General features: G+C 49.3%; 1 protein-coding gene across 1 annotated transcript in view; it reads left to right on the top strand.

Moving 5' to 3' along the window:
* Window positions 1-12,871, top strand: part of LOC119398760 (zinc finger protein 436-like) — a 48,948-nt gene extending 36,077 nt beyond the window's left edge. Inside the window, exons 5-6 of the mRNA XM_037665578.1 lie at window positions 3,102-3,289; window positions 12,759-12,871. Coding sequence (XP_037521506.1) covers window positions 3,102-3,289; window positions 12,759-12,871 — 301 coding nt within the window. The remainder of the gene's footprint in view (window positions 1-3,101; window positions 3,290-12,758) is intronic.
* The last annotated feature ends 3,783 nt before the right edge of the window (window positions 12,872-16,654 follow it).

Raw genomic sequence — 16,654 nt, forward strand, 5'->3', positions numbered from 1 at the left:
CTCCATCCAGCGGCATCGCCAACGCTCGGCTCGTGTTTTCGTATCGCTGCTGTGCCTCTGGACGGGTCTTCTCGCTGCACTGCCGCTGACAACCATAACGTCCTTGAACAACCAATAGACCTCTTCACATTTGGTGAAGGGTGCTGCTCATCCCCGTCGCTGCACCCTGGACCTGCGAAGCCGGACGCTTCCGTCGATCATGACTGACAATGCAAACCCGCCGGCGCCTTTGCCCCTGTCCGTCACCTGCACCGGGATTCGATGGGCTGCGGGTCGCAAAGGTCGTCAGCGGTGCTGAAGAACGTCGTGACCCATGGATCGCATCTCTTCTTGATTATCTATCTGGCACATCCACCCTTCCTGCATCTCGATCCCTCCGACGTCAATCTTTCCATTTCACCATTCGCGATCAACTGCTTCATCGCCGCAACTACGCTGCCGATAGCCGCCGGCGGCTACTGGTCATTCCACGTAGCTTGCGATCGCAAGTACGCACCTCTCTTCACGATGATCCGCAATGTGGCCACGCCGGGGTGTTCAAGACATACGAACGCCTTCGCCATCTCTTTTACTGGTGCGGCATGTACAATTTCGTAAGGAAATTCGTGCAGTGCTGTCCTAACTGCCAGTGACGCAAATCAACACATTTACGTGAGACTGGCGCATTGCAGCCACTTCCATGCGCTGCCAAGCCATTTGATCGCGTCGGCGTTGACCTCTACGGTCCCCTTCCTATGACCTCCGATGGCAATCGGTGGATTATAGTGGCTGTCGACCACCTGATACGCTACGCCGAAACTGCCGCTTTGTCGAGCAGTACTGCTCGGGATGTCGCCTCTTATTTTACGGCACTTCATCCTTCGACACGGCGTCTCTCGAGAGCTCCTTAGTGACAGAGGCCGCGTTTTCCTCTCCGAGGTCGTCGAAGCTCTGCTCTCGCAATGCCACATCATTCATCGGACAACAACAGCATGCCACCCGCAGACTAACGGGCTCACGGAATGGTTTAACCGCACGCTGGGCGATATGCTCTCGATGTACGTCGCATCTGACCATAGCAACTGAGAGCGTGTTCTCCCCTATGTAACATTCGCATGCAATACCGCGATAAAAACAACTACCGGATTTTCGCCTTTCTCTCTCTTTTACGGACGCGAGCCTTCACATACTATCGACACTCTACTTCCCTACCGTCCTCATGCTTCCGAGTATCCACCTGTCTTCGAAGCCGCTCGACAAGCCGAAGAGTGCCGCCAGCTCGACCCACACGTTTACCTCGCAAGAGCAGCAACGCCAGAAAGAAAACTGCAGCACCGCACTTCCAGACTCTAGCTATGCCCGAGGGTCTCTCGTATGGCTATCTGTCCCATACCAAACTGCGGGTATCTCCTCAAAGCTCGTTCCAAGATATGAGGGGCCTTACACCGTCTTGGAGAAAGCCTCTCCAGTTAATTTTATTATCGAGCCAGTTTCTAGATCGGATGACATGCGCCGGCGTGGACCTGACATCGTCCATGTTTCCCGCCTCAAGCCGTACCATGAGCCTCTGCCTGAAGCTTCTTAGATCACCAGAATGGCTCCTTTTTCAGCGGGACGATTGTGAAGAAGATGCGCCTCCATCCAGCAGCGTCGCCAACGCTCGGCTCGTGTTTTCGGATCGCTGCTGAGCCTCTGGACAGTTCTTCTTGCTGCCTTGCCGCTGACAACCATTAAGTCCTCAAACATCCAATAAAACTCTTCACACCCCCAACGCTTTCCTTGGCATAATTATCTGTTGGATTCACTTACTTGTGTCTAACAAAGAAACAAGCCCCTTGAAAAAGTAGCCCTGTCGTTCGAAGAAGTCTCTATGATGCTCAATGTGTTAATCAAAACTAATGGCATTAGACCGCAAAACAATCAGTATGAAGAAACCTCTGGGCCCGTACGTGGCCTACGAGAGCATTACGTGCGCTTTAAGAGCGTTCAAACGCTTTCTTGAAGAGAGCCGCATTGCTAGCAATTATTAAGGCAATTATCTTCCTATTCCTTTATGGTCACTTGCTTATTATATTTATGTCGTACGTACGTCCTGGCTATGATGTGTGTACTGCTGTGTTGCCCATATGCGGGGATTCATTTCTGTGATGACTAGAGACATTATTAGGAGCTTTACTAATTCCATTTCGCAGGTTCTTTTTTCCGTTACTATGCTGTTGTTGGACATATGTGTGTGGTTTATTTGTTTCCATATCCTACTGTTTGTGTGTTTATTTGTTGCATTGTATCTATCTCCCAAGCAGCTTCTAGGGTAGGATAACCTTGCACATAGTGGCTAAGGGTGGGAAAGGGAAGTGAAGGTATGGAGAAGGTAAATGAGGAGGGCAGAGGGTAACGTATAGTATGGTCTTGTATAGTATAGTATACCAAGGGCTGAGTAAGGGAAGTTAGTGTGAGAAGTAGGGGAATGCTACACTTCCTTTTCAGCTGTATCCTCAGTGTTCCCACCACTAGTGCAATGTTTGTGTGTTTACTCGTTGTCTTGTATCCTCGATCCATTTCCGAGAGCCGTGAAGTAGCCAGCAACTTAACTAGTGCGCCAACGTCTCCTTAATATCATATCAATGAGAGAAAAATTCTTTCAATCACAGCTCCCCTGACGAGGTCAGTGTCTCCAAACCAGAAAGAGACGGCAAGACTACGGCCACGAAGTCCCTGCAGTGCGGCATTTGTAGCAAAGTCTTCAAGCGCAGGTCGCAGCTGCGAACACACTTGTTCGCTCACGGAGGAAAAAAACAGTACGCCTGCGACGTGTGCGGTAGGAAATACGCGCAGAAGAGGGGTCTCGTGATCCACAGTCGCACGCACACGGGAGAGAGACCCTTCGAGTGTTCGTCGTGCCCGGCCACGTTCACCAGCCGCAAGAATCGGAAAAGACACATGTTGACCCACACCAGCGAACGACCGCATGAGTGCAACACTTGCGGACGCAAATTTTTCACGAAATCAAATCTCGCGTCCCACGCAGTGACTCATTCGGGGAAGAAGGCGTTTACCTGCCACGTGTGCGGCCGGAAATTTTCCAGAAGATACGCACTCCGGCGCCACCTCCGTACGCACAGTGGCGAGAAGCCGTACGCCTGCCACCTCTGTCCCGCTACGTTCGCACACTCGAGCACGCTAAAAGGGCACGTCGCAAGCCACACCGGCGAGCGACCTCACAAGTGCGACGTATGCGGGCAGAGTTTCGGATTTAGGTGCAGCCTTTCCAAACATATGAACGTTCACTCGGGTTCAAAGAAATTTAACTGTCAGTTCTGTAGCAGCATATTCAGTTCTAAGCAAGCACTTACACAGCACACCCGCACGCATACGGGCGAGAAGCCGTATCTCTGCCACCTTTGTCCTGCTGAATTCGCGCAGTGCAGTACGCTGAAGAAGCATGTCGCGGCCCACACTGGCGAGCGACCGCATTTGTGCGACATATGCGGGAAGAGATTTACCCTAAGAGGGCACCTTTCGCGCCATAAGCGTATTCATTCAACGAGTACCTAAGCTTTGCTGTCACATCTGTAGCAAAACGAATTGATAGTAAAAATGGCGTCAGTTCTCACATCCACATCTACGAAAACCGCAACGACTGCAGCTCGAAATGCAGGACATCTTCACGGCGTTGTTTTCTTGTGCTGATTTCATCCACCCTAAAACATAATATATACAAAGTCGGCAACAAACATTCGTTAGTGCGCATATTGCCCCCAGCCATGCAGCAGGAAGACGTTGTGCATATTTGAATTGTATTCCGTAGTCGCGGTCACAATATTGCACCTTAAATTACAGGACACCTGTGGGCAGTGCTAAGTAGGCATGTCCTCTGGCATGAGTATGTCTTCAGTTGATCGCGTATGCACTATTTTTCGTTTAGTGGTGTTCCATAGGAGATTCAGATACCATCGAGAGATGCACAGTCGATCTGTCTGATAAACGTAATGCCTATTCTTGCTGCTCCTGAAATGGTCTTTTCTTCATATATGTGATTTGTTGTGTGTGACAATAAAATATGCTCTTTAGACTATTTCGTACATGTTTCTCACATTTTTTACACGTGTGTGGATGTGAACCGAAGTTATATAGATCAGACAGGAAATAATTTTAGGACGTACTGGCACGAAACTTTCTGGTTGTGTTTTTCTTTGCGTCAAACGAAAGGCCAAGCCCCCCAATGACGTCACACTCGGAGCAGCTGCTGCGTTGGCCGTTGTCGGCAGCGCTAGTCGGCGGCGGTGAGGCGAGCAATGAAGCGTCCACGTCCGGCGGATCGTGTATTGCTATTGACGTACACGTTTCGTGTGGGCGAAACCTACAGGGCAGTAACAATGCTAGTAGTGGTCTCTTGTGACACTTTTTCCAACGACAACGTATGAAACAGTCTTGTGTTACATGAGCGTTATGGCCGAGGAATGAACCGAAAGGCTCAACACATCGAGCGTAGGCGAGCCGCTCAGTTATGTATAGGCTCACTCACATTCATTTGGAAGACAAGTATGAGTAAATACACGAGTGTGCAGCAAGATATGAGTGTGAACATGAATAGGTCCCTGAGACTGAGAAGCCGTGAATATGAAATTAGTGAACCCCTATGAGTACCTGTCTGATTGTGAGACGGGAGTACTATGAACATCAGTGAGCACTGTGGCGCCTCAACTCTATTTCTCCAGGAATCCTATGGCCTCTGCCAATTCCGGGGGTCACCATGTGAATGCACGTTGATGCGCGCGTGTTGGCGACACATGCATGCAGGCTAGCATAAATGTACATTGTGCAATTATCGCGCAACGATGTAATTATGATCGCACGTCACTGCCGATCATCGATCATTATCACGCTACCGCGGGCATCGAGCAACACGTCCAGTTGAAAACGTTTTCAACCGTCGCGGTGCACTTGCACGAAATCTAAATTGCCCCGTGTAAACCGTACGGTAAGGCTAGTGGTGACGACCTCTACCCAAGAAATCTACAAAAGCTAGAAAACTGCTAATAAACATGTAGGCAGAAACAGCGCCAAGTACATTAGAAGTTTAATTTAGATGTTATTTAAACATACGCAGCTTGAAAACCTCCGATAGGTGGGCTAACGTCTCGTTATTATAGACGCATCAAAACCTTCTTGCGAGAACTTTTTAAGACGTTTTAGAGAACAATTTTTAATGGCAGTTTCAATTTTAGCAGCTCGTACTGAGTTTTGGGTGGATCATTGGCAAAAGAAAAACGTCGGTCATCGAACCATTTACATATTGATAGGGCCACTCGTGTGAATACATAACCCAGGATAGGCGTGCGGGCAGGAAAGTGCAGGGGGAAGGGCGCCGCTCTAATCATCTGAAGGGGGCGCCAAGTCTGCACCCCCCTCTTGAAAATTGGATTGGTGGATTCCACCATCCACCATAATGGTGGATTATGGTGCCGGAAGATGGTAGCATATGCTGGAGAGTAACGGAGCGTAAAGCGGCTCTATAGCGTCACGGCCATCGTGCCTAGCTGTCACACATAAATAATTGTATAGAAGGCGATGTAGAAAGCATTATTACAAAAAAAACGACCGTAAAAAAAAACTTCCGCAGCTAGGAGTCGAACGTGCCGCCTTCGGGTCCAGAGCCGAGTACTTTAGATCTACGCCACGCATACACATGTTGTCCTTTCTGTAGAATACCTAGTCGAGAAACGAATACACCGTTTGGCTTCAGTTTTGTGTGTCTCATACTCGAGACAGACGTGATCTTCACATCCTACTAAAATTTGCATTCTCATTCGATAAATACACGCGTGCAAATGATTGAGTATTGTGATGTTTATTCGCGCAACGTACAGCGCGGCCTTGCCAGCGCACTGATGTTACGCTGTGTCAATAGTTACAATTACACAACAGCACGGCCAAAAACAAGTGCAGTGCGCGGGAAAAATATGCCATCATATTGGTTCAGTAAGGCGTACGAATTGGCAAATCTATGTTCTCTCATTCGAGTCAGAGAAAAGCCGGCGAGTGCGACCGGCGGTGGTTGGTTACCGGAGGCGTTTGCTGGAAGCGCGCCGCATCGATGCTCATCGCTTCTTGTGCGGACACCGTACACAAGCAAAAATGATTCAATACGCATATCAAGTATGGCGGAGCATGGCAGAACGCATGCCAAACACTTGCCAAAGCAGTCGCAGTCGGGAGGATTCTGTACGGGGTACCCTTGTATGATTTCTCCAATCGAGATCTCACCGACATTGAAAAGCTACACAGGGCAACCCTTCGAACGATCACTGGAGTGTCAAAGCACACGAGGAACGAGGACCTGCTCAAGTTAGCTCCTATACCACCAATACGGGACATCCTAAGCGAAGCACAATTACGAATGCGATGGCGATTGGAAAACACACCACAGGGAAAACAAGTCATGGAATGGGATAACCGAGCCCGCGCGATGCCAGTGGCTGAGGAACTACTCACAATGCCACCATGGGAAGTGCCGCTAGGTACACGGAGGAAACAACGTCCTATCGCCAGACATGATCTGAAAGCCAGAAAACTACTTGAGAAGAAAGTGGAACAGAGCAGACCTCCGAACACCTTTGAGATCTACATTGACGCCACAATTATCGATGAGTCCAGGGTGTCTACCGACCGGGAAAACCGGGAATTCTCAGGGATTTTGGATAGTCTGGAAATAATCAGGGAAAACTCAGGGAAATTGTCCTCCCATCAGGGAAAATCCACAGTAACATTATTGAAAGGGAACGAAAGTCACGGTAACGCGGGCTCGAGATTTTCAGGACGGATTTTTCAAATCGAACGGCCGCTGCGGATGCGGGGAAGGGACGCCCCTCGATGCTCTCCTCGCCTTCGGAGCGTTGGAGTGGGAGAGAATGAGGCGAATGCGTGGCGTGCGGGAACCATGAACCACGGCACATCATGTTCTCTGGGCACATCGTATCGCGCAATGTTAGGGTGTTCTGTGACTATGCGGTGTAGTTCTGTATTTCTCGCGCATGCTATGCGTTAGCGCCCGATGTGGTGTTTCAAAAGCATGATTAGTTGTAGAAGCGGCAGCAGTAGATATAACGAGCTTGAGTCATCTTGCAAGCGATCGCGATCGTTCAGGAAGCGGATGTCGTCGACAAGGCTGGTATGTTGCAAGCCATCCCGATCGGTGAGGAAAAAGACGACGACACTTGTTGGCGGCTATTGGCGAGCTCACTCGCTCTGATCTCGAGCTTCAAAGATGCTATTTAGGACTCATTGAAGAATAGAATAAATTTCCAGGCGAGAGCGAGCGTAACTAACAGGCCCACTTACAGCAAGTGAAAGCTTTCTTCCTTTTTCTTCTTTTTTTTCCGGTGAGGGCACTGCTGAAACAAGGTTTAGGCAGTCGACCGATATTTTGGGGGGCTGCAGCTCGCAATTACCAGCCACACCACGTGATTGTTTTGCTACAAAGCCGAATTACAAAACTTTTCAGAGCCAAGGCATAGCGGCGACCGAAATTCGCGACATCTAGTCCATAATGTGATAAATCACCGCGCGCGTCGTATACTCAATGTGGGAGTGACAGTGCGTGAGCGCTGCCGACGAACGGGGCTTAAGCAGAGATGAAACGAGCCGACCGTCCCTTTCGCGCGATGGGCGCATGGAGATAGGAGCCGGAGGTTTGGCGAGGGGGGGCTGCGTGAGTCCAACAGGAAGTGCGTACTGTGTATCAATGGGAAAGGTCGCGTGTGCCGCGGTATCTTCAAAGGGAATCAGCAGACGGCTTATACCTTTGTAGGTGTTGTGCTCTAATTGCAAAACTTCCGTTGAAGCCATAGCAGTGGCGGATCCAGGGGGGGGGGGTAGGTAGCGGCGATCGCCCCCACCCCCCAAAGCCAGCTCCCGCCCCTCCCTTCAGTGCCTGTCATCCACAACCTTTGTCAGGTTGCTTTGCCTACCACTGCCCAAAAGGGGTTGAGAGAATCTTGTCCCCGTTCCCTGCCCCTCTCCTCCTCACTCTACCCATTCCTGCTTCCCTGCGCACATTTCCAACGAAGGCTTCGTAGCCATAATCCCCTCTGGGCTGTTGTAAATATGCGTGACCACCAAAATGCACTGCTGAGGCGGTGGCTTCAGCATTTGTACTCCCACCCCAATACCCGATCGTATGATGGAACACTACCCCCCCCCCCCCCCCGCAAAGTAGGCACCTGGATCCGCCTCTGAGCCATAGATAGGTCCCTTCTCTTAGTGCAGCGGCTGCGTTTCCCGAAGGAGTGAGCTGCTAGCCTATATTCGCATAAAATTCCTATTTGTTGCTATCGGGTTCACTATTTCGCTCTCGCGGTGAAACTGACTTTTTTTTGCTAACGTGCGACGGTATTCGAACCCACCGATTGCCATCTGGGGTCATCGAAAGGGGACCGTAGAGGTCAACGCCGACGCGATCAAATGGCTTGGCAGGGCATGGAAGCGGCTGCAATGCGCCAGTCTCACGTAAATGTGTTGATCTGCGTCGCTGGCAGTCAGGACAGGACTGCACGAATTTCCTTACGAAATTGTACATGCCGCGCCAGTAATAGCGATGGCGAAGTCGTTCGTACGTTTTGAACATCCCGGCCTGGCCACATTGCGGATCGTCGTGAAGAGAGGTGCATACTTGCGATCGCAAGCTGCGTGCAATGACCAGTAGCCACCGGCGGCTATCGGCAGCGTAGTTGCGGCGATGAAGCAGTTGATCGCGAATGGTGAAATGGAAAGATTGACGTCGGAGGGATCGAGATGCAGGAAGGGTGGATGTGCCAGATAGACAATCAAGAAGAGATGCGATCCATGGGTCACGACGTACTTCAGCACCGCTGACGACCTTTGCGACCCGCAGCCGATCGAAGCCCGGTGCAGGTGACGGACAGGGGCAAAGGCGCCGGCGGGTTTGTGTTGTCAGTCATGATCGACGGAAGCGTCCGGCTTCGCAGGTCCAGGGTGCAGCGACGGGGATGAACAGCACCCTCCACCAAATGTGAAGAGGTCTATTGGTTGTTCAAGGACGTTATGGTTGTCAGCGGCAGTGCGGCGTGAAGACCCGCCCAGAGGCACAGCAGCGATACGAAAACACGAGCCGAGTGTTGGCGATGCCGCTGGATGGAGGCGCATCTTCTTCACACGGGCAATAATTGTTGTCCTTAAGGGTGGTTTAGTAATGATGACGTTCACGGAAATTAATTTAACTGACGGGAAAGCCCCTTCCGGCGTAGCTCAATCGCTGCACCGTCGGATGGGGGATTCGAAGGTTGAATTCGCATCCTAAAGAAGAATAGCGTGATGTTTCGTCCACTTTAATTGTTTTCAATTTACATCCCAATATGCGCACTATAGTTAAAGGCAACAATTACTGTCCCCCATGCTTTCCTTGGCATAACTGCCTGTTGGATTCATTTGGTAGAGGCACTGATCACAAATCAAACGCTAAACAGCCGCTATTCTTCATTTATGAAAACACCAATCAGAGCACCCGACATCTACAGCTGTATTTCCACCTCCATTAGCTCGCTAAATGTAATGAATGAGGACATTTCATTTCAGAGTGGGCAAAAGTTATCCAGAAGAGAAGAGTAATATCTATAAAGAAAACATAACCTTGGTTGGATAACGTGCGCACTCAATTTCACACAATATTTCATTAACGCGTGATGAATTCAAATTACTAACCCTTTGTCCACTGCCAATGCGGCTGAGCCTTGCATCCTACTCATGGCGCTTGTTCCCGGAGAATCTCGGAGAGAGCTGGTTTGGGCTGGTTGACAAGTCTGTCTCCTGGCTCTGGTCACAGCTGGACTCCTGCAGTAAAATAGCACAGCAATCACGTATCAGGAATAAATATTAGTTAAATAGCACACGTAGTAAAGAAAAAGGAATTATCGAAAAAATGTGCTGTCACATTTTGCATCGCGGCTGTGATGAATAAAAAAAGAACCAAATGAGCACAAGTAGAACTGAATCTGTCCTCATGGGGCTCTTCATTCGTACACAGAAGCGGTACGCATTGAAGTGCAGCGTGCTCTTTCATTCAAAGGCGTCTGTTCGTTCAATGAACTCAATCAATTCTCAATAATCATCCTGACAGTTCACTGGCCCTTATCTTTTGTAAACATATGCTCCGATATCAGATGCGTAACTGTTGACTCGAACCAGAACCTTCGAGTTCATACCAGTTTTATTTTTAGAAGACTTTCTGAGTATTCGGTAAACCGGAAGTGCTCGACCGGAAGTGCTTCGAAGATAAACAAGACTGTCACTAATAAAATTATTATTATTAATATTTAGTCTGTATTTGTGCTATCGCTAATTGGTCACTATTGCCTAAACATAGCTTGGCATGCAGTACGGTTGGCGCAGTGTAGTGAGATGGCTTAGATAGTGGAGAGATATTATAGCAGCCATATCGGGAACCCGGAGATTATGCGAAGCTCCTTCGAACAATGTTTCGCCTGCGCAAAGTCAGTGGCATGGCTTAGTTCAGAAGTGGAAGCGTCTAGGCGTACACATCCGCATGGCTTTGAGCCCGTATCTACAATCACTTGCCATTCACGTACACCACTGTACTCGTTAGTCGTCAAGATTGGGTAGGATGAGTTCGGGTATACGGGCACGTCATGAAAATATTGGTTGGGCTTCAATTCCGGCCAAAACTTCGGTTCGTACACATGGTTTTCGGATCGTGTACAGTTCGATCTCGCATCTGCAACTGTCGGTACAGGTCAGCTTAATAAGTAATTACACTCGTAAAAACAAAACAAAAAAAAGAGACTGTATAATAACCTCGGTACGTCCGCAACGAGTATTATACAGTACACTATTAAAGTGCGATTGTCCATCATATAATAAAGATTAGTAAAACACAAAATTGCGCGATAGAAAGCAGCAATTTTTATAAATGAAAGATAACCCGGATTGAACTACGAGTGCAAGGGAATTTCTAACATGTCAGAAACGTGTGACGCACACAGCTTACTAACTCTTTGTCTGCTCTTAGTGTGGCGGAGTCTTGACTCCTATTCTCGCAGATTTTCCTTGTAGATCCTTGGACAGGGCTCGATGCTTGTTGAGACGTCCATATCTCGGCTTTGGCCATGGCTGGATCCCTGTAACAGTGAGCGTGACGATTTCCGGCAACATGGCAGCATCACCGATCCTCGCTTCGGTTGCAATTTGCTCTTGATGCTTCCAATCGGCGCGTACTTCAATGAATGCAAGTTATAGCCTACCTTCTTTGCAACCCTATCTCACGTGGAGAGCGAGGCAGCGGCCGTATTTTGTCGTTAATTTTGATCGACGGCTCGTTTTACTGTTTCGTTGGTAGCTTGCTGCAATGATGGTAGCTTGCTGCAATGTCAGTTCAAAGTGCGTCGTAGCGTCGTAGACGTCGTAGATGCGTAGTAGATAGATAGCGTGCGCTTCCGTGCGCCCACTCGAGGTCACAGCAGATACTACTGTCGCAGTTAAACAAAACATTGCAAAAAAAGAGGAAATCCCGTAATTCTGCTGTGACTTCCTTATCTCACACAAGTCAATAATAAATTTGACATGCTGCCATTCATCTACTCTGTAATTCTTTTTTGCAATTTACCTGCGTGCACGCAATAGTTTTAAATCTAGCAACCATGACACTTTGTCGCGAACATGTGGGTGCTCCCGTCGCGACGCGACATCGCGACGGAGCCCGTTTGTCGCTGTCGCTCGTCGCCGTCGCTTGAAGATCGCGTGCATGCGGTTGGGGCTTAATGGACGTCAGTCGTTGCAACAGCCCTTTTTTGCTTTTTTTTCAGCCTGGTGGCCCAGATGTCAACGCCCCGTTATAAAGGGGACGCTCATAGCATCCATCCATCCAAGAGCACTCTGAGAGGTAGGTGTGAAAGATAAAAGGCGCGTTCATGTCGCCTCCGTAATGTGTTTGGTGGTAGCTCAGTGGGCTAAACGCCGGCTAGCCATCACCGCGGACCGAGAGGTCATGGGTTCGATTCCCGTCAACGGAGGTTTTTCTTATTGCTTTTTTTCTTTGCCATCTGATGGCGTTCATTTTGCTGACGTACTTCCGTGACGGAAATACGTCGTGAAAGTCTTGGTGAACCCCGGCATAAAACACTTTCGTGTTAAAATATCGAAAATCTTCTGGGAAGAAGCGACTGTTCCTGAGCTCATTTCGCATATTTTTGAAGAATTGACTGTATTTCTGGAGGAAAATGCGCGTGGCGGCTGCACGCGAGCGCGTGCGGAGCTGCCCATCGACGGTCGTTACAACAAGCGTTCCCGCAACGGAAGCAGGCGGCGTGCATTCCTGTCGTGCTACTTCCCTTTCTCCACCTCTCCTTTACTGCCCTCTCTCCACTTTCCACAGCGTCACTGAGAGATGCCCCACCCGGGAGCATTGTTCGCTGCGCGTGCCGTTCGTGCTGTCTAGGAACCGTAGTGGGAACGGAGTGGGTTGAGATACGCGGGCGATGGCTGCCGTGGTACGCACGCCCATTTCCGCTGATATTAAACGTCACCCCCTCTAGTTCACAGCGCGGCCGACGGACGCGGCTGTTTGTGAAAAACGCATTGAATTCATTGTTTTGCTCCAGTTTACACCTGTAAGCGGCGTTGTGTTACCGATTTCAGCACCCAAGCATTCAGTTGGGTTTAAAATCTTGGCAGCGAATGTTTTCGTTAGTATCCCTTCAAGTAATGCTTTACTGATGTCGAACTGTGATAGGTGATTTATGTTACAGGGATCCAGCCATGGCCAAAGCCGAGATATGGACGTCTCAACAAGCATCGAGCCCTGTCCAAGGATCTGCAAGGAAAATCTGCGAGAATAGGAGTCAAGACTCCGCCACACTAAGAGCAGACAAAGAGTTAGTAATCTGTGTGCGTCACACGTTTCTGACATGTTAGAAATTCCCTGCTTCAAACTATTGCGGGAAAAGACAGTATACAAGCACCAAGGTAGGACGACGCCAACTGGGCTGGCAGTGTCGGCTATCTGCCTTTAAGCCGATGCAACAAATATTACTTATCTGACTTCGCAAGCTACAGTGAAGCGTAGTGTCAATGCGCCTACGACTGCTACGTATAATATGCATGTCATCGCCCCACAGAGTGCACTTCGTGGCGGTGGAAACCTACGTGTCTGCTCTAACGTGAGCGTCGACGTTCTATTGAAGCATGACATACACTTTGCAGCCAGTGTACACGGCGTGCCTGGTAACTCCCACAATATCCGTAGAGATGCTCATGAAGACGTCGAAACACCTCGTAATGCTTGGCTCAAGGTGAAATACGGTAATGGCAGCTACCGCCTCACTGCATCTCATGAAACTGATTCCCACATTGAGTAGGATCTGCCGGATTTCTATTCATTCATTCATTCATTCATTCATTCATTCATTCATTCATTCATTCATTCATTCATTCATTCATTCATTGTTTTGGCTATATTATTTATTTCAGTGGATATTTTGGGTGAACCTGTCCATTGATTAGTGAGGCACTCGTGGCAGCCATTTAAACGGCAACGTTCCAAAGATTTTCACTACCTTGAAGTCGTTTGAATAAGTGATCAAACGGAAATTCAAAGTTCTTGCTTGCAGTCATTCTTAAAGTGTAGGTTATGAGTAAAGTTATTTGGAAAGGCGTCAGAATTTCGCACAATAACCAGATCAAGCACGGCGGCTTTAGGGATGACTTAAGCTATGTGGCCTCTTAGACGGCTCCATTTGCGGTGCCATACCCATTGCATCAATTGGATCACTTCGTGACTCTTTCGAAGAGTCGTCTACGTTAAGCCACAGACAGTATCAACGTTTCTAGAACCAGGTCAGTTTCGCAGCTCCCCATGGACGCTTGCTCTCCGAAGCGGACGCGACGGCCGACGCAAGAACTAGCGGCGCTGCAGTTCCATCTTGCATCATGCCTCACGCGTCGTCTGCTACAACACCCATGTGACCTATCGTCGCTGCAGGTTTTGGCGACCGTGACAGCCGAGATTCCGATGTTTAAACTTTTTTCAATAACCGCAACTGTTTTAAAAAGCGATTATTTCACAAACTAAGCTCCAGGAATATCAAAAGATAATCAAATATGACCTATAATAATGGTACAATCTCACACGTCTAGCTGTCCTCTCGCACGAATATTCCATTGCCGTCAACCTGTGTTTAGCCGCCACGGTGGAACAGTGGTTACGGTGCTCGGCTGCTGACCCGAAGGTTGCGGGATCGATCACGACTACGGCGGTCGCATTTTTTCTGTGTATGTGAAAATGACACTGGCTCATGTACTTAGATTTGCCATTCTATGGAGCGGTCTCGAACCATCTTCTTCATAATACTTATTTCATTCCTCATTTTGGGACATTCCTTCGACGTTGCGTCGTGGGCGCCCGAGCAGTTTGGACAGAGAAGCTGCAAGGGCTGTGCGACGCCGTAGACATCGTTCACGACTCCGACGCAAGCGAAGCAGCAGTGTTCATCGCGTAGAAGAATCAACACCCAAAGCCAAGCTTTCACCACCTCCTCGCCTGCTTTTGCCGGCCAGAAAGGATGGTACACAAGATTCAGCACCTTCACAGTCTACGCAAGCGCAAGGCAAGCAGTCATTGGCTCTGAATACGTCAGAGCTTCAGTGGCCTTCGCTACCATCACGAGCCGCGTGTACGCCCTTGTCGTATAGTGCTACTGCACCCAATGAAGACAATGAAAAGATGGATAATGCAGACGTCAAGTCTATGTTAAAAAATTTGATGGGTTCAATGCGGAAGATTCTTGGCGGCCTAAACACACCCGCTGCTAAGGCTGCTGTCCAGCTACTGGAAGTTTTGGAGCCACTTCTAGTGGTTCTTCAATAAGCGAACATGGCACTGATGTTCGAAGAACGCATGCGGCAGTCGCTTGTTATGCAATGGAATGCTCGAGGTCTACGTGGCCGTTTGTCGGATTTCAGACAATGGGTTTTTAAATACCAATTTCCAGTTATTGTTGTCTGCGAGCCAAACATGGATTCGACTTTTCGCATCTCTGGGTATGTCCAAATGTGGTCTCGCAGCGAGCAACGTACAAGTAAAGTACTAATTTGTATACGACGCGATCTGACGTACTTAAGACACGACATCGTGCCGCACACTAACAACGATTACGTCAGCCTGACTATAACACATAAAAGGCGGACGTTCTCAGTAATAGGAGGATACATCCACCCAAGCGCGAAGATCGACTGCTCCCACCTGAAGACCGTGCTGCAAGCCGCACAAAGTCCACACATTGTGATTGGTGACTTCAATGCACATCATCCCCTCTGGGGTAGCACTGCGATGAATTGCCGTGGAAGAGACTTGGCGAACTTTATGTGCACTTATGGTCTAAGCGTACTCAACGACGGGTCACCTACATTTATTCGCGGTACTTCTTATAGCAGCTGCCTCGACCTTACCTTTGTATCCAGGAGCCTTCTGTCTTCTGCATGTTGGTGCACGGATTTGGAGACTCGTGGTAGCGATCACCTCCCAACCTATGTTCAGTTTAGGTGGTTTCGCCGCTCAGCTTCACGCTACATCCGTCAAACAGACTGGGCCTTGTTCCAGGCATCTGTCAAGACGGGCTGTCAGCACACGACTGTATCATCCGAAATAGAGGATATCATTGCTTCTTCTCTGCGTGACACAACCAGACAGGTTAACCTACCGATGCAGAGATCAGCAATCGACTCCCAATACGAGGCCCTTCGTGCAATCCGTCGCCGCGCGGAACGACGACACAGAAGAACGAAATCCCCGTCAGACCTCTCCGCCTGTCGCCGAGCTCAACGACACGTTCTTCGGCATCTCGACAAGATTGACAGGCAGCGGTGGAGGACATTCTGCGGATCTCTCGACCCAAGGCAACCTCTATCTAAGATCTGGCGGGTGGTACGAAGTTTGCAGACAATTCCCCAACAAAGTCAACCATTCCGAGCCGTGGCTCTACATCAAGGTCGGGGAGCAATTGACATAGCCGGAGACTACTGCAGCCTTATCGCGGCCACCACTGATGCTGTGATTGAGACTCTTACCACCATAGCGCCCCCATCGTCTGATGAGCGCCTCGATGTGCCTTTCACAATGCATGAGCTTGACGCTGCCATTTCTGTTTCCCGACGCTCATCGGCACCAGGACCTGACGGAATCACGTACGCTGCACTCCGCCATCTTGGTACAGAAGCACGACATATCCTGCTCTCCCACTATAACAACTCGTGGGAGTCGGGACATGTCCCAGCTAAATGGAAATGCAGTCGCATTATTGCGTTGCTCAAACCAGGGAAGTGTCCTCATGCCCTTTCCTCCTACAGACCGATCGCCTTAGCCAGCTGCGTCGGGAAAGTAATGGAAAGGATGGTGCTGTCAAGATTAGAGTGGCTTCTAGAAAGCAATAATTGCTTTCCTGCATTTATGAACGGCTTTAGAAGAGGACGATCTGCAGTCGACGGTGTGGTCGACTTGATCTCAAATGTTGAAGAGGAAAGAAACCGACGCAGACTAGTAGCGGCCGTCTTCCTAGACATTAAGGGCGCCTACGATAATGTGCTGCATTATGCGATCCTTGACGCACTGGAAGATTTAGACGTCGGCGGACGACTGTACGCCTGGATA

The sequence above is a fragment of the Rhipicephalus sanguineus genome, chromosome 7 (assembly GCF_013339695.2).
Source record: "Rhipicephalus sanguineus isolate Rsan-2018 chromosome 7, BIME_Rsan_1.4, whole genome shotgun sequence".
Taxonomy (NCBI): domain Eukaryota; kingdom Metazoa; phylum Arthropoda; class Arachnida; order Ixodida; family Ixodidae; genus Rhipicephalus; species Rhipicephalus sanguineus.